The sequence below is a fragment of the Gigantopelta aegis genome, chromosome 2, assembly GCF_016097555.1.
Source record: "Gigantopelta aegis isolate Gae_Host chromosome 2, Gae_host_genome, whole genome shotgun sequence".
Lineage (NCBI taxonomy): Eukaryota > Metazoa > Mollusca > Gastropoda > Neomphalida > Peltospiridae > Gigantopelta > Gigantopelta aegis.
Window position 1 is genome coordinate 29370683 of NC_054700.1, and position 18725 is coordinate 29389407.

The 18725-nt window shown below is 36.7% G+C and overlaps 1 protein-coding gene across 2 annotated transcripts in view; it reads right to left on the bottom strand.

The window, feature by feature from the left end:
- Positions 1–3174: 3174 nt before the first annotated feature.
- LOC121383549 (centlein-like) overlaps positions 3175–18725 on the bottom strand; it is a 162720-nt gene continuing 147169 nt past the window's right edge. For both annotated transcript variants that reach the window (XM_041513647.1, XM_041513639.1), the window contains 7 exons: positions 15993–16101; positions 14097–14156; positions 11195–11290; positions 9335–9520; positions 8638–8838; positions 7851–7925; positions 3175–3649 (listed from right to left, as the gene is read on the bottom strand). In XM_041513647.1, the coding sequence (XP_041369581.1) occupies positions 3569–3649; positions 7851–7925; positions 8638–8838; positions 9335–9520; positions 11195–11290; positions 14097–14156; positions 15993–16101 (808 nt within the window). In that variant the 3' untranslated portion in view covers positions 3175–3568. The remainder of the gene's footprint in view (positions 3650–7850; positions 7926–8637; positions 8839–9334; positions 9521–11194; positions 11291–14096; positions 14157–15992; positions 16102–18725) is intronic.

Sequence of the window (18725 nt, forward strand, 5' to 3'; positions counted from 1 at the left end):
TAACCCACCCCGTACGTATTGGTATGGTTCGCTGTACTGCGGCCACTAAAATAGACTCGCCCGATATTTTTAGAATTTGTATGCTCCCAAATAACGTTATAAAAGGCGAAGTGTGATTGGTCAATATTTAAATTATTATTTACAGACGAAATGTTACCTGGACATTGGGGACTACGCAGTGTTGTTAGTTTTAAATCACTGGCAGGATTCTGCAAGTAAGGTTTTGATTGGTGGACATGAGCTCCAACTGGCTGGTGTTAGATCCACATGTAATAGTGGAGCTAATTTTAATTAGACTGATATCTGAAGTTTCTAAAATCACTTGATGGTCATTATGGATAAGTAGCCAAGTGCTATTTTGGCAGCCATCTTTAAAGATTTTGACCAAAATCCCACAAATCGGCAACATTATCATAATTCACTAGCAAAATCACTTATGGACATGCTATTTGGCTTATTTTATTCGGTCTACAATTCTACATTAGCTGATACATAGCTTTTAATATTTTATAATGTCATTATAAAAATAAAAGAAATGTATGGGAAAAAGGGCATTGATGCATCGTCAAACGTTTTTTTACTATTTTAAATGAAAGCATCTTCAAGCCAATTTTTTTTTAGGTCATCTAGATTAATATACGAGACATCCAGAAAAACCTTTACATCAAGGTTTTTGGAAATTTTTCCAGTTGCAGCACCGGATGTGACTATTATTATAGTGTTACCAAGTTGCTCTCTCCGGCTGGCTCTCTCTCTCTCTCCCCCCTCCCCCCCCCCCCCCCCCTCTCTCTCTCTCTCTCTCTCTCGTTGCCAGACTTGTACTAGGATCCTGGTAATCTTTATTCTTACTTTTTGTACCTACCAATAGTCTTTCAGTTTTAAAAACTTACATTTAGTTTCTTGGAAGGGGGGTGGGATGCAAACCCACACATAGTGTACTGCCCTACTGCAGCACTCACAAGTTGCCTAGCAAGTTGGAATCTATAGCATAATACAACAGGACATTTTAACAGTTTTCGACCATTTTAATTACCTTTCCTCTTTTAATCTGCATTGCCAACTGCCTCCGTTGTACTTATCTGATGCAGTACTTCATAAGGATCAACTCACTTATCCTACACATATTGTGCTAAATATTGTGAACAAAGATGAATTCCATAAATACAACCATAATTGAAGCCACTATTTGTGGGTGGGTTTTTTAATAACATATATATATATATTAATGGCCCCCAAAATGTAAGTTATAAAAACTGGAAGAATCTATTGGCAAGTACAGAAAGTAAGAATAAGCTTACCAGGTTCTTGATAGAAATATGGCAACAAAAGAGAGAGCAACGTGGCAACACTATAATAACTGCCATATCCGGTGCTGCAACGGACACATGTAAATAAAATGTATACAACGACGTAACATGATTGCAAAATGTCTAAACCCTTGATGTAAACGTTTTTATGGATGACTCGTATAATAATCCAAACGACCTAAACAAAAATTGGCTTGAAGATGCTTTGGTTTGGAATGGTGAAAAACATTAGAAGATGAATTATGAAAAAAACGAGAAACATACACTGTACACGTTCTCACATAAATTTTCGTGATTTTGGTAAATACATTATATGATAAATATTGAACACTATGTATCATATAATACAGAATTATAAACTGAACAAAATAAGCCAAATTCCATATCCATAGGTGATTTTCTAGCGAGTTATGATTATTTTGCGGATTTGTGGGAATTTGTCCAAAATGCGGGAGCCATCTTTAAAGATGGTTGCCAAAATAGCACTTAGCTACCGATCCAGAATGTCCATCAAATGATAACGGACACATCAGGTATCAGTCTAACTAAAAATCCATGTTTGATATGTTCATCAATTTGGTTCTCAGATTCGGTCTGGCTCATGGACCATTAAGATTTGTATAGAGAAATGCATTTTAACTGTAGTTTCTTCGAAACTTTTCTTTGAACCATGGAGGACCAAAATTGTGAATTTGGTCATTCAGGCCTCTCCACCACAGAAACTGGGTAGCATGCATTCCATGAGATTGGTAAATGGGGTCAACAATTTACTCAGTTGAGTGTTTAGGCCCATGGACTTCTTGTTAGTTAAGAGAATAACTCTTCAGGTTATTTATCTAAACCATATAGAAGGTAGTAAATCGAAATCAAGGATAAAAGTAGCTACAAATTACTTCATGTAACCTAATATCGTATTAAATAAATGTTGATATGCAATGTTAACCATCAGCATTTCCCACCAACATAATTCGCATGAAAGTGTATCAAATACAGTGCACACACACGCTACCTATTCCATGTACGGGCATTCAGAGCAATTCTGAGTGTGGAATCGCGTTAAATAAAAATCCAGCCTTCTGCATTGACAATACCACAGCAACCCCCAAAAATCTAATGACTGTAGATTTATTTACTAAAGTTGGCCACCAATGCAATTTTTTCCTATCTCTTCAGCAGATGGCAATGTTGTCCTGTACACCTACCACCTGATGGAGTCATTCTTTCTTACCTACTCAAGGGTTTGTTATTGGTGTCTTCCCCACATGTGGCCTACCCGATATCAAATACAGTATGTACTGGACAAGCACATGCAGTGATAGCTGCGCTTTCCATTAATGCGTTTTCACATGTGAGTTTATCAATACAGTGCAATGACAGGACCTTTTCATATACGGGAGTCTATGAGCGATTTTTACGTGCGTGGATCTTTCAGTGTGGTGATGTTATAACATTAAACATTTACCATCGGCTTAAAATAAACTCCGAGAAAGTAAATTATTTTTTTACAGTAATCCGCATGCAAAAACACAGATATGGAAAAGAGCACAAAATAAAATGTGTGCGGAATTGTGTTGATGGAAAGCGAGCCTAAGAATGTCATCAATGAGACCTTAGTCTACAAGGGGTTATTGTGAGTTTTTCATCATACTAAAAAGAAGAGAAACAGTTTTCAATAGCAATAAAATCTGGAATTCCAGAAAATTCCACGAATTTTAACCTCTGAATTTAAAGTAACCCGTGACATATCTATAATTAAGTGTTAACACAAGGTTATTTTACTTTGCAATCATCAATAGGTGCTGGTTTGTGCCCCTGCTTTGTTACATGCTTCGACTTTCCTGTAGATAGAAACAACAAAACACTGAAAGAGTATATAAATAATTTATCACAGATAGCAGTTGCACAGTTGTATTGCATTTCAACTACCCAGACAGCATGCTGCTGGAGGGCCAGTGGTAAATCATAAATGACTTCATCATTGTCCCACCCTCACAATTTCGCGAGGCAGCCCACGTTGGCTCACTGGTGGTTTTCTTAAATGGCTATTAATGTCTGTCACTCATTATGTGACACTGTGACTGTTTGAACCAAAATGAACAATGGGTCAACATAATGATGCTATCTGGGTAGGAGAGGTGTTCATGCTAACACTGAGAGGATGGTATGATGAACGGCTGCCGTACTGAATGGCAGTGGTCCCCTCTGAGCTGTTCACCAAATAACTTTGTGTATCAACCAAAAGCCCGGCAGATGTCTGAATATCATCCGATGACAGCAGCTGCCAGTACCTCCCTCTCATCAATCTTTTGAAGAAAATGTTTCACAAGAGAAGCAACAAAATCCTGAAAAAACCCCTCAAAATTATAAACTGGTTTTTCAATAGGCATATTTAGGTTTCTTGACATTTTATCTGAAATGTATTAGTGGTGGAAACAACATGCTGGCTACATATCACTGAGGTACAGTGTGAAGTTCATGACTATTAAGCTGTTACATGTTGGTTTAAGTCTGATCTTATTAACATTGACCACTAGCTATGATTATAGTCACAGATGTCCACTAGAAGAATACTCATAAAAAGTGACTGTTGTCCACATAGTCTTACTGATTTTGACTGCTAATTGTTAGTTCAAGAATTACATCAATTTAAGATATACATGTATGCTTGATCTACTTGTACATACATGTAGTACTAAATTAACAAAGGTCTGAGAATTGAAAATTATTTATTACTTTTGGGAAAACCTGTTTAAATTTGTGTAAGTCGTTACAACCATGTAAATCATGTTCTAATTTTAATGTGAAAAACGAGACTTGCATGTATACAATGACCATTTGCACAATTTGTTGAGGCCTGTAAAAACAGATCTAAGATCCATGCGCATTTCAAATGAGCTGTTTGAGCATGCAGGCTTTAACTACAAGGTAAAAATGTAAATAAAAAAAAGGATCATTTTCTCTTTTATGAATATTTAACCTTACCTCAAACAAATGGCATTCTCCCCCTCCCCCATGTTAGTAGACTGTTCCAAACATACCAACAGCCAACGGGATGGCTTAAAAACTTGCAATGAGTCCTCTGCTTCCTGTTCCGATCACATGACATGCTCCCTTCTTTCTTTTGAGCGGCATCAAACAGAGAAACAGAAACCAGGAGAAAGGGAAAGTTTATAGCCTTTAGGTCAGGCTAATTATTTATAAAAGAGAAAACAATCCAAAGTTTTCTACATTTCTTTTCACCTTAGCCTGACCTCAAATAAATGGTAACATTCAACAGCAGATGGATGGTTCCATGATCCCAAGATGTCACCATCTTCTTCCTACAGACCAGAATGGTTCTGACAAAGGGGAAGATTTAAGCCATGGTTAGCTAATAGAGATGCAAGAGCCAAAAGTATGCAAAAGATGTTAGTATATATGACAAGTGAACAATGAACTAACCAGCCACATGATTAAAACAAGGAAATGTTGGTCCATCAAGGTGGCAACAAACCGCCTAAATGCATGTGCAAAAAAGCTACTGTTAACCTGATCAAAGAATTCTCACTAAACAACTGTAAAACATACATAAGTATAGTGCAGAAAAACAATTGTGAAAATTATATGTCCTCACATCTCTGGCTGCAATCCAATAAACCCGGCAGTGTCATTAATGTCGACAAGGAGAGCCTATATTCACCAGAGCTTGAGCTACAATGACTGGACCAAGGTGATGGAATTCATCAACGATTTCAGTGGAGACATCCCTCAGGTAATAGTTAGTGAAGATGAGTCTGTGCGTGGTGCAGAAACAACCTGTTAGTATGTCACTAAGTGATATGTAGCAGTGCAGAGACATTGTTGCAGCAAGAGCTCATAACTCGCAAGAGTTAGAGATTAATGGAGATGGTAAGCCTTCATCTTCATAGGCATGAAGAATCAGCGATCTGATCCATGTCGACACTGTTCTTGGAAATGTCTCTTAAATGACTGGTTGAAGGAGAGAAAAGTATTTTCCTAACATTTCTGAAAGGTCTAGTTATCTCAATATAGTTCTTAAGGGACACAATGACAAGTCCTTGACATCAACTGAACCCGAGATAGAGCTTGTACAGTATAAGTCCAAGGAGACAGTATAAGTCCAAGGAGACTAATCTGGCAGCTGATTCTTGGCCAAAAAATTCCCAGATTCACTTCTGTATCACCACGCCAAAATTAAACCATATCAGCATCAAGTGCATGAAGTTCAAAAACTCAAGGTTAACAGAGACAGTTGCTGGATCCCAGATGGTAGCTGATGGTTTATCTATTCAGCTTTAAAGAATCCCATAAATACAACAGGAATTTGGCCAATTTCGCAATGTGAATTGTCTGCGGCTTGATGTTATTCTTAAGGCATCATCTGTCAAAGCACAGCCAATGAACGTTGTAGGCAGCAATCATTAAAAAACTTGGCCTCTCAGAGTCCTTTCATTTAGATGGAACAAGCATGGATTCGGATGGTGCTATCTCAGGGTGGGATAAAGCAGCAGCTTTTCCAAGACTGGAAAAAGAAGCGGGTTTGGATCTGTGAGTCAAAGCAGATCTGGATACCACCGACTGTTTGAACCCTATGTAAGGATTCATGAACACTTGAAACCCATCGCAGCTGGAGTTTTCCTCTTAAAGAGATGAGTCTTGGGCTAATGTTAGATGACAAGACCGTCGATTGGCCCAAATCTGCTCACAGCAGGGAACCAATAAACTGGAGCTTCTGTGTTGGTAGCGAAAGAGACTTGTGTTGATTGATGACCCAACTGAGAGTGAACAAACCATTGAATGAAGTCAAAATGATCAGTTAACTTTACTTTGTTCTAGCATGAGTGACCCATGGATCGAAGCAAAGAAGGTGTCAACTTCTCAATGCTTCTGAAGTCAACTTCCAACATTGGTCTTTCGACCAGCGTCAAATCATGTTCATGTTTAGAAGCGGTCAAAGGTCTGTGCAATCTGGGGAGATGAGAGTCAGCCAGATGGACTCAATGTTTTGACTGCTGATGGTCGACTACCAAAACTGGAAGGTTTTCTGTCAAACATCTGTTTTCGGTTCTACTGATGCTTCTGAAACGACGGCTTAAAGGACTTCAACCTCTTGGCTTGAGTGACTAGTGGAAAGGCCTCTTTCCTCATTGAAGCCTCCAGTGAAATCATAAAATGTAATGCCTTAACCGTCACTGATGATTGCTGCGCCTATTTCGTTATCAGTAACCACTTCTGAGACCTTTGACGAAGACCAAGGCGTCAATAATAAATCATGTCTATGACTGGAATCCAAGGTGGAATTCTTCAGCAGTGACGACCAACGAAGTTGAGTAAGCTGAGATGTCATAGCCATAATTGCAGAAGTCAAATACTCCAACATATTAGCGAACTGTTGCAACAAGGCATAACCTTTGAGGTCCTTGACTTGTTTTGGCCCACCATAAACATGTCAAGAAAAGACAGGACATAGAGAAACAGTCTCATAGTTGAATTCATAGACATATCTTCTCAGGAACTTTCACAGAGTGAGTGTTTGCCAAATCTGTCAACATCGTCATCAACTGCCTGAGTTACATCTGCACAGCAGCATGTCTTTTTCACTTGTAGAAAATTTCTGACCTGAGAATCTGTCATATGAGTGCTGTCTAACAGTGATTTGGTGTTTTTTACTGGCTAACAAATAACATAAACAAAAATGGACCACTGTGGTTTCTGAGAAGTGTCTGCTTCATTTGGTTTAAAATAATGTTGCCAGCTACTGAATAAATAAAAAAGGAATAAAAGGGATCAATTTTAACTCCCACATATGTATATAAAGTACGAGTATTCAGAACTAGTTCCAGAAAATGAATAATAGATGACCCCGTTGTGGCATTCGACAGCTTTAGCTAGCACGTATTTTGACTAAGTGTTAATCACCTTGTCTACTGGCTCTAAAGTCTGAACTACATGTATGATAAATTACACTACTACCTTTAATTACTGGTATATTTTACCCATGTTTTGTCCAGACAGAATCGTTAAAAAAACTATTAAAGTGACAAAGATTCCACACAACATGTAAAAATCACGATGCACAAAACTATACCGCAGTTTGTATCGAGCTGACAAAACATCAGTATAAAGGTTTATCATTGCAGCACTATCTGTAAACGTGGAATCAGGGATATCTGTAGGATGTTGTGATGACAGAAATAATTACTTTGTTTAGCACTGAGAAAAGCTGAAGATTCCTCCCAATGATACTGACCTAGGTCTTTAAACAAATAAAGCTACAATAAGCAAGAAGAAATGTGGTTAAAACTAATCCACATAAAAAGAAACTCAACAAAAAAACCATGATGGCTTAAGAGAGGAAAGAAAAGATCATATCAGTGCAAGACAAAAAAGGAAACTTCAGTCATGTGACCAGAACAAAAAACAGAGGACTTATTGGAAGATTTTAGCCATCCCGCTGGCTGTTGGGAGGTTCGAACTACCTGTATATAGTCTGGAAAATGCCATTTGTTTGAGGCCAGCCTAACTTGAAAAGATTTGACAAACCTTTGAACTAAGAAGCTTTTCACACTTCTTGGCCCATTTCTTGTCATTCTTCTTTTCCATCTCGGAGGCAGAATCCTTAAAAAATATACATGATGTCACTAATTATGAGCAAAGCAAATGGCAAATTTATTAGTATTGTAGTCTGCATTTTGAACATGATTTATTGTGATACAGGATATACATTAAAAAACCCTGTTTTGTTTTCTGGTAATTTCTGTTGCAAAATGTATGAATATGATTGGAGTTTACATTTGTGAAGCGGTACGTGTTTCAACCTCATTATGACGTATTTCTTGGAATTCACCTGGATTAATGGACAAAAACAACATTAATGAGGTAGGTCTACAAGTTTATAACTTTTACTAAAATATTTTCACTTAATTGTTTTTATAAATACAAAAAATAATATTCTTCAGTAAGTATTATTTTTGTAAGTTTTTCGAAATTTTGCGATATTGTAAAGCAGTTAATGTTGTTTAAAAATGGATAGTCATTTCCATCTTCTTTTTTTTAATCAATTTTATTGCCCCACAAAATGATTGTGCTCTAAACAAAAATGGTGTATTTCACATTGTGATACAATTATTTCTGATGAACCTGCCTGTGCCCTTTTGGGAACACAGACAAGAAGAGCAGGCATCAAAATGCAAGTGACAACATATGGGATGCATATTCACCAAATTTCTAAGGTTTGTTTTTGGTCCAGCTTACACGTCATAATCACTCTTCCTGCATAAAATAATGTCTTCAGTACTTTATCAGGCTGTGAATGACCTGAGATACTTACCATCTCTTCATCATGGTCACCGTCGGCACTCATGATGTCGTCAATGTCAGACTGACTCAGGTTGAGAATGTTCCTTGCCACGCTCTGTGCCTTCTGCAGTGAAGAGTCCACTGGGACAGCCTCTCGTTTTTTCTTAGCCAAAGTCTGTTTGAGCTGCTCCCTGGTGTGCTGCACATTGCGCAGCAGTTCATTTCCTAACATCTGAAAGAAATTGAAAGGAGAATTCAGTGTTTTACTAACAACATCCAGATTCAGGCTCCTTAGACCAGAATCCATTTCCTAACATTTGAAAGAAATGGAGACGAGAAGTGTTTTACTAACAACATCTTGATTCAGGCTCCTTAAACTGGAGTCAATCCACACAAAACCTCCATAACATAATTTTATTTAGTTTTTTTGCAACATTTATCCAGTTAAGTAAATATCAAAATTTGCAAACTGGCTCTATTTATTTATTTGTAGCACTATTCCAATTCCGCATCTAATGCACTGCCCCTACATGTAACTTTAGACAGAGTATTGAATACTGCCATTGGCAAGATACATGGTGGACCTTGTCATAATGTCTTGTTTTCTCGGACCTGTAAATTCCTGTAATTCAAGAACACAGTAGATACTGTATGCTATTATTTAATATTATGAATTTTATAGCATAAGAAAGAAACAAGTTTTTTATTTTCAGGTTTGCAAATTCTACCTTGACAAACTGTTCATACTGCAGAATTCGACTTTGTAATGTAGCCAGCTTCTCGTGAGCAGTCTCAATTGCGGCCTCACTCTGACTGACCAATCCCTGCAGTTGCTGTTTCGTCACATGCTCCAACTCTGATATGGCGCTTTCTAACTCGGAGCACTTTGCACGGCAGTCGGTAAGCTGATTGGACTGAAATAAAGAGTAATATGAACATACACTGCTTGGAAACAAGATGGACACCAAAGTATAGAGAATTAGTAGAAATGTTAAAATTGAAAGTTTGTTTTGTTAATGACACCACTCGAGCACACTAATTTATTAATCATCAACTATTGTATGTCAGTCACTTGATAACTGTGACACATATTGTCTTAGAAAAAACCTGCTATGTTTTTTTTCCTTTAGTAGCAAATGATCTTTTATATGCCGTGTTTATAGACAGGATAGCACATACACCACAGCCTCTGATATACTAATCATAGGATATTGGTTGGGAAGGGAAAACCCGAATCAGAGAATGAGTCTACCAAGGCACCTCAGGCAAGTGCTCAGCTGACCCAGATCTCACCCTACCAGAAATGTAGACAAGTCATGACAGATTTCCACACATTAAGAGAATTCATAAATTGAGAACAAAGGTGCCAGATAGACAATTGTAGAACATTAATTAACCTTTTCGTGACTGTGCTGAATGACGATGTGGACTGAGCCTTATGATGTCATGAAGCAGTGTTACTTTATTTACATTGTTATGGCATTCTATTATCATCTAATTTCTTAATAAAGCTCCCGTACAGAGTAAAATTATGTATCTAAAGTTAGTTTTATCTTAAACTACAGATTGTAAAACAAACAAATTAGAGTTCATAAGTAATTTATAATTTCATTGTGTATATTTCATAGTGGGGACAATTTCTAGGCCTAACCTGTTTTATGTTGAAACTGTCAATTTCGCAGACCAAGGGCTTGGTAAGTAGGTCTAAAATACAGTTTTCCTAAATCTGATGTCACAGATCGTTAGTTGGATCATGTTTTAGTTCACTTATGGTATAAATGGTATATGATGTTGACTAGTAGAAATGCTACAAAAAGAATGCACCTATCTGACAGTGACCTGCTTTTGAACAGGGGTATCGGGGTTTTCTTGTAGGGTTTGTACTGACATGCAAGTTTAAGCTTAGAAATGCACTAAAACATGATCCAACTAAAGGTATATGGCATCAGAGTTAGGATACTGTAGACACAGTACTTACCAACACTTTGGTCAGTGAAATTGTCTAGACAGAAAAGAACCCCATTGCTATTTTTTGTGGTAAATTCCTCACTTGTAACAGCAGTACATCTATAAATATGTCATACATAAACTAATTACGTCATGGTGTATGCACATTATACTTTTGGGGGTGTTTACACAACAGATTGGGGCAGCTAATAGTAGGTATAGTAATAGTGGCATGCAACACGCAGTCATGTCCATAACATTATTTAATTAGTGACGTGCAGTGTGCCATCACATTACATCTTCTATCTCAGGATTATACATGAATTTTTAATTCTGAGATGTAAATTTATCAGTCAAATTTTGTATTTGTGAACATCTTTCAGCTTCAATAAGTTCATTTGTTCAACAGAGAAGTTTTCTGCTAAAAGGCAAGGTACTTAGATTTATTAATGGACTTCACATTTACCTCAATAATCATTAAACAGGAATTCCCTCAAAACTGGATGTTTTTCGCAGCCCCTTTTTAAATATCTGTACAGAAGAGAACCTCTCTAAACTGGACACCTCTTAAAACCTGTCTTTTTACTTGGTGCCAAGGGTATCCGGTTTAGAGGAGTTTCACTGTATATCTATATCCTCACTTTTTTCTCCAAGTCTGCGCTAATCTTCTGATACTGTTCTTCATATTCTTTCTTTTCCTTCGTCACAACACTCAAACGTTTTTTTAGTGACTCAACCTACCACAGAAAGAAACCCATACAAATATGAACATTTCTTCTTTATATTGAAAGGTTACCAAATCTTTTTTTTCTGAAAGAAACCATAATACTGGCTTAATGAGCTGTATAGAAATAGTCATACATTGTATATGTAAGTAACTCATATTACCAAACAGAACTTGTGACCAGAACATTTTAACCCTTCAACACCCTTCATGAACACTTCCTAAAAACCATCAACACCCTTCACCAGTGAATTAATTCTTCATGCACTACCACAACACTCTTCACCACATGTGAATCAACAATTCCTGCACACCCTTCACCACATGTGAATCAACAATTCCTGCACACCCTCAACTCTCTTCACCACATGCGAATCAACAATTCCTGCACACCCTTCACTACATGTGAATCAACAATTCCTGCACACCCTCAACTCTCTTCACTACCTGTGAATCAACACTCCCTGAACTACCTCAACACTCTTCAACACCTGTGAATCAACACTCCCTGAACTACCTCAACACTCTTCACCACCTGTGAATCAATAATTCATGCACACCCTCAACACCTGTGAATCAACACTCCCTGAACTACTTCAACACCTGTGAATCAACACTCCCTGAACTACCTCAACACACTTCACCACCTGTGAATCAACACTCCCTGAACTACCTCAACACTCTTCAACACCTGTGAATCAACACTCCCTGAACTACCTCAACACTCTTCACCACCTGTGAATCAATAATTCATGCACTCTCAACACCTGTGAATCAACAATTCTTGCACTCTTCAACACCTGTGAATCAACACTCCCTGAAATACCTCAACACACTTCACCATCTGTGAATCAACACTCCCTGAACTACCTCAACACTCTTCAACACTTGTGAATCAACACTCCCTGAACTACCTCAACACTTCACCACCTGTGAATCAACAATTCATGCACACCCTCAACACCTGTGAATCAACAATCTTGCACACTCTTCACCACCTGTGAATCAACACTCCCTGAACTACCTCAACACTCTTCAACACCTGTGAATCAACACTCCCTGAACTACCTTAACACTCTTCAACACTCTTCAACACCTGTGAATCAACTCCCTGAACTACCTCAACACTCTTCAACACCTGTGAATCAACACTTCCTGAACTACCTCAACACTGAACTACCTCAACACTCTTCAACACCTGCGAATCAACACTTCCTGAACTACCTCAACACTCTTCAACACCTGTGAATCAACGCTTCCTGAACTACCTCAACACTCTTCAACACCTGTGAATCAATACTTTCTGAACTACCTCAACACTCTTCAACACCTGTGAATCAACACTTCCTGAACTACCTCAACACTTCACCACCTGTGAATCAACATTCCCTGAACTACCTGAACACTCTTCAACACCTGTGAATCAACATTCCCTGAACTACCTGAACACTCTTCAACACCTGTGAATCAACACTTTATGAGCCATGAGCAAAATCTTGGCAAGCTGAAGATCACACTTCTTAAATGATACCAGCTATATGAAGTGGAAGTTTATTAAAACATTTTTATTTCAAGTATATCAAGTTGCAGCTCTCCTAACACATTCTAGGTGAGTGTGGATGGGAGCAGAAGTGATCTGGAAAACACATATTCATATCTCCTAAGTTAAGAGACCATAACTCTGTGAAACATGGGTAAATCACCATGAAAGTCAAACTTGATCTGTAACAGAACACAATAAAGCTACACACAAAATTTCAGTGTCTTGACGCATTGCCAAAAAACCTAATTTTCATATCTCATAGGAGTGATAACCTGCTGTAGATAATTTTTGCCTCCCAACACACATTGGGGATCACTTTCTGAGTGTTTGGGTGCTCCATGGTGATGATCCTGTCACCACAGCCATACCAACCCATCAAATAAGCAGTGCATAAAATTTGTCGTTTGTCTGTCGGTTATGCAAAACCAATATCAACATAAACGACAGATTGTTCATGCAGAAGCTGTAATCGTTCGTCAGAACTTCTAAAAAGACATGTTCGTTAATTTGATCATTGTTTTTGGAAGATAATAATAAGAGATGATTATTGTGGTCCATTAACATTTCATTTGCATTTGAACTATTGAAAAATTCAAATGTTATGCCCTGAATAAGCATGATCAAAATTGACTGCTCTCTGATGTACAAGTTAACCTGAAACTGATGCTCCATGGCTCACACTCATAAGTTAACTGTAAGCACCAGCACTGTAAATACAAATGATCATGTAAGTAAGTTTTAGTTGGAGAAAGTAATTTAAATTTATTTGAAACCTGGTTTGGGATATGTAAGAAACAGAATGCTACATTTGTGTCCATTAGATACCATTTATCTTACAAATAATTATTTAAAAACATATCAAACTAACTTTTGTTCATTAGATATGTTTTTTTAAACAACTTCTTGTAAGATAAATTCTCTATATATCCCATGAACTGAGGTGCTTGGCGAGTATGAAGTAAGGCCCATTATTACCCATATGGTTAAAAATATCTTGGTACATATCAAAGTGAAAGTCCCACTAGAACGCCAAGTGTAACCTAACACTTCAACATCATATGATGACGTCATCGATTGGCATACTACAACCTTACACGAATGTCAACCAAACAAGTTGAGTCATATTAATGAGTTTGATTAAGGGTAATAAATAGGATATTAAACTCATAACATAAACATGATATGAAACAGAAGCTTGTTTAATATCCTATAATTACATGTATTACTTTGGATAACATTATACATGCAGACATCTGAAGGTTACACCTGTACACACCTGGACTTTACATTTGTCATTATTATCTGTAAGTAGTTTCACCTTCGTCTCAAGGTCACTCTGAAATGGAAAAAGGTTCACACATACATTTATGACAGGTGGGTACACAGATTACTAGGCAATGAACAAATCATAATTTATTTACTAAATTATTCCATATGACATGACATTCATCTGAGTATCAAACTACCCTAAACTCTGGCATCAATGTATAGCAGAAGAAATTCTATTTCGATATCAACAAAGGTTTTCTTTTCAAACTCAGAAATGTAATGGTAAGACTCAAAAATCAATACTGCTGACATCAAATCTGACCAGGGAATAATTTTATATGTCACAGAGTCTAACAATACTAAAACAAAATAAAGCAAAAGCCATAAATAAAATTCTCATCTGACTGTGCAATATTACATTTCCCTATGTATTTTAACCTACATTGTAGATGTGCTAACCTTGGGCTAGAAATATATTTTTGCATAAATGACAAAACTATTTGTGAATTGAATACTTGTGTATACTTTCTTTCACACATAACATTTACTGAGTTAACATTTGATTTAAATAGTAGTCATAATCATTAACTGAGAGACAGATAGTAATCATAATCATATTAACTGACATATAGATAGTAGTCATAATCATATTAACTGACATATAGATAGTAGTCATAATCATATTAACTGACAGACAGATAGTAGTTGTAATCATATTAACTGACAGACAGATAGTAGTTGTAATCATATTAACTGACAGACTGACAGTAGTCGTGATCATATTAACTGACATATAGATAGTAATCATAATCATATTAACTGACATATAGATAGTAGTCGTAATCATATTAACTGACAGACTGACAGTAGTCGTAATCATATTAACTGACAGTAGTCGTAATCATATTAACTGACAGACAGACAGTAGTCGTAATCATATTAACTGACAGACAGACAGATAGTTGTAATCATATTAACTGACAGACAGATAGTAGTTGTAATCATATTAACTGACAGACAGATAGTAGTCCTAATCATATTAACTGACAGACAGATAGTAGTTGTAATCATATTAACTGACAGATAGTAATCGTAATCATATTAACTGACAGACAGACAGATAGTTGTAATCATATTAACTGACAGATAGTAATCGTAATCATATTAACTGACAGACAGACAGATAGTTGTAATCATATTAACTGACAGACAGATAGTTGTAATCATATTAACTGACAGACACATAGTAGTCGTAATCATATTAACTGACAGACAGATAGATGTAATCATATTAACTGACAGATAGTAATCGTAATCATATTAACTGACAGACAGACAGATAGTTGTAATCATATTAATTGACAGACAGATAGTAGTTGTAATCATATTAACTGACAGACACATAGTAGTTGTAATCATATTAACTGACAGACACATAGTAGTTGTAATCATATTAACTGACAGACAGATAGTTGTAATCATATTAACTGACAGACAGATAGTTGTAATCATATTAACTAACAGACAGATAGTAATCGTAATCATATTAACTGACAGACAGACAGATAGTTGTAATCATATTAATTGACAGACAGATAGTAGTTGTAATCATATTAACTGACAGACAGACAGATAGTTGTAATCATATTAACTATCAGACAGATAGTAGTCATAATCATATTAACTGACAGACAGATAGTAGTCATAATCATTAACTGACAGACAGATAGCAATCATAATCATATTAACTGACAGATAGATAGTAGTCATAATCATATTAACTGACAGATTGACAGAAGTTGTAATCATATTAACTGACAGACACACGGTAGTCATAATCATATTAATGACAGACAGACAGTAGTCCTAATCATATTAACTAACTGGCTGACACCAAACTCACCAGGACGTTGGCGTCACTCTTGGCTGATTCTTGAAGCTGTTTGAGCTTCACTCTGTGGTTCTCCACCAGGGTGCGCTTCTGGTTGTTGTCTCGCTCCATGTGGTTCAACCTTAGTGACAAAACAACCAACATGGATCGTGCAGTATGTTTCAACACAATAGAATCAAATTTAAATATTTACTGAACACATCTGGTCGAGCAAAACAATCTGAATATACATGTACCTTCAAGAACACTTTATCCTAACGATGACTATGATTACAAAAGAAAAAGCATTAGAATACAGAAAATAACAAGCCAAAATATTTAAGTCTTATAAACTCTTGATTTATAAATAACCATCACACAAAACCATTTCCATATCGGTGTTTCACCTACCCGTAGGTTCCATTTAAACCCCATGCTGACTTTGTACATTTCTTTGCTGGAACCATAAATAAGAAAAAATTGAAAACAATATTTTAAAAGTTTTCAACAATTTTCATTTATAAGTTCTTATCTGGATGAATTCAACTGCAGTTCCAAAACATCAATGTACACAAACTACTTTTAATTGGACAATTTTACAGATTTAACCTTCTTTTCTTTCTTTTTTAAATTGCTTGCAGATATACTTGTCAGCTAACATAAAAATAAATGACAATCATGAGATCAATATCTTTTAAGTTTTTGTTTAGTTTAAAAGGGATGACTTCAGCTTTTCAATAGTCAAATTTTCCCTTCATTACCAATATTTATTTACATGTGCATATACCACTAGAGTTTCGAGCACGTCTGTCCCGGACCCGATCTCTAGATAGCCAGTGGTCTGGTCCGGGACCCTTCATGTCGACCAATATTTCTTCTGCCCAAGCTTTTGGTGTCTATATATCGCAATTTCTGAGATACGTTAGGGCATTGCATACTCATCATATGCCGATATTAAAGACCGACATACCATTCTGATAAAGAAGTTGTTTGATCAGGATTATGACGTCCAAGGAATCTTCAAAGCATTCAAATGTTTTTAGACACTCTGATGTCGTTTCATGATATGATGCATCACTGACTAAAACAATGTCTGATGCAATGCCATATTTTTATCTTGTACACGCCTTTCCCAACTTTTTGGTGAAAATCCTGTACATTTCAACTATGGAACTGATGCCCATAGGCTGTGCTCATGACGGGTGCCACTGGTAGAACAGGATATGCTCAGCTTTCGCAAACACCCAATATCACCACCGTTTTGTGTGATTCAAGAGTGCATGTCATTACAGCTATATATATATATCCCACTGGGCTCTATCCTGTGCAAGTGTGGGTTTTCTAGCCTAGTCTTGGAAATGGTATGTGGTGCAGGAGGGATGAAACATCCTGTTATTCCTCTGCTAAGGGAGTGGCCAGTCTTAAGGACAAACACCTGATAGTGGATCATGGAAACAATCAAGACTTTGCCTATAACACCCTTTCAACTCTGTCTGGTGCAGAGATACAATTTTGGTATGGAAATATGGTTTTCTCCTTTAAATTTAGTTTAGTTAAACAAGCATTTAGAGAGAACTGCTAAAGCAATACATGTCCCCTACTGAGCCCCAACAATTTTTCTTATTTCCTAAATTCAAGGGCCATACTTCTGTGAAAAGTGGGTAAATCACCACAGAAGTTCAACTTTATCAGTAACAGTACCGTATTTGACCGGAAATAAGCCCATGTCTTTGAATAAGCCCCCCTCCATTTTGATAGCATTTAAGAAATTAGGCCCTCATTCGTAAATAAGCCCACCCCCAACTTCGTCACCTTATAAATAACACGAAATTGCAAGTTTGCTCAAAGTTCATTTAAAAGGTCATACCTCCTGCAGATAATTAAACACAAATGTAACACAATATTTTACCACCAGTGAGATTTAGCAGGCTAACAATAACAGTGTGTAACATTGTTTTCAATTTCATGCCTGCAGTATTTCTTTGAAGTATCCAAGCCCAAGTATGAACTAAAAACCAATGTCTATTTTTACCACCACACTGGGTCCGCAGTTAATGCTAATTAAGCAAATACCTTATTCTGATTGGATAAGAACAATGACCGTACATTGATAATTCTTTGTAGTGTAAGCTGGCTGTCTGTGTCAGAAACGTGTGTATACGCTATTGAGTTTGTTGTTAATTGCTGTTGTTTTAAGTCTTCTCAGCATTAAATTTTGGATGTAACTAAACAGCACTGGTAAGTAATTGTAACATAGAAGGTGTGTTTCTGATAATTAGATACTAGTAAAAAAACAAACAATTTAATTAATAAACAATTATTATTTATTAATAACAAATGGAACACTAATTAATAGATGTGCTATTGAACGTTTTTTGTTTTGTTCCTAGTTCATTTAAGTATTGTTATTTATTTTAATTATTATTTAAAAAAAATTCAACAAAACTGGCCCCTTGTCTGGGAATAAGCCCACCCCATGCTAAGCTCACAATGAGTTGTCTTGGCCCCCTGGGCTTATTTCCGGTCAAATACGGTATATCATAAAGGTACCGTATTGTTCCTATTTGTAGCGCCCCCTCTAATATAAGCGCCCCCTATGATCACGAGAAGTGTATCATGAAACGGTACCCGTAAAATAGTAAAACTGCCGACTTGCAATGACAATAATCGGTAAACAAATAAAATCCAAATAGGTGAAGCACTACGACACTAGTATGGGCGAACAGTATGTCACACATGTCGTTTATCAAATGTATGTCGCTGTTA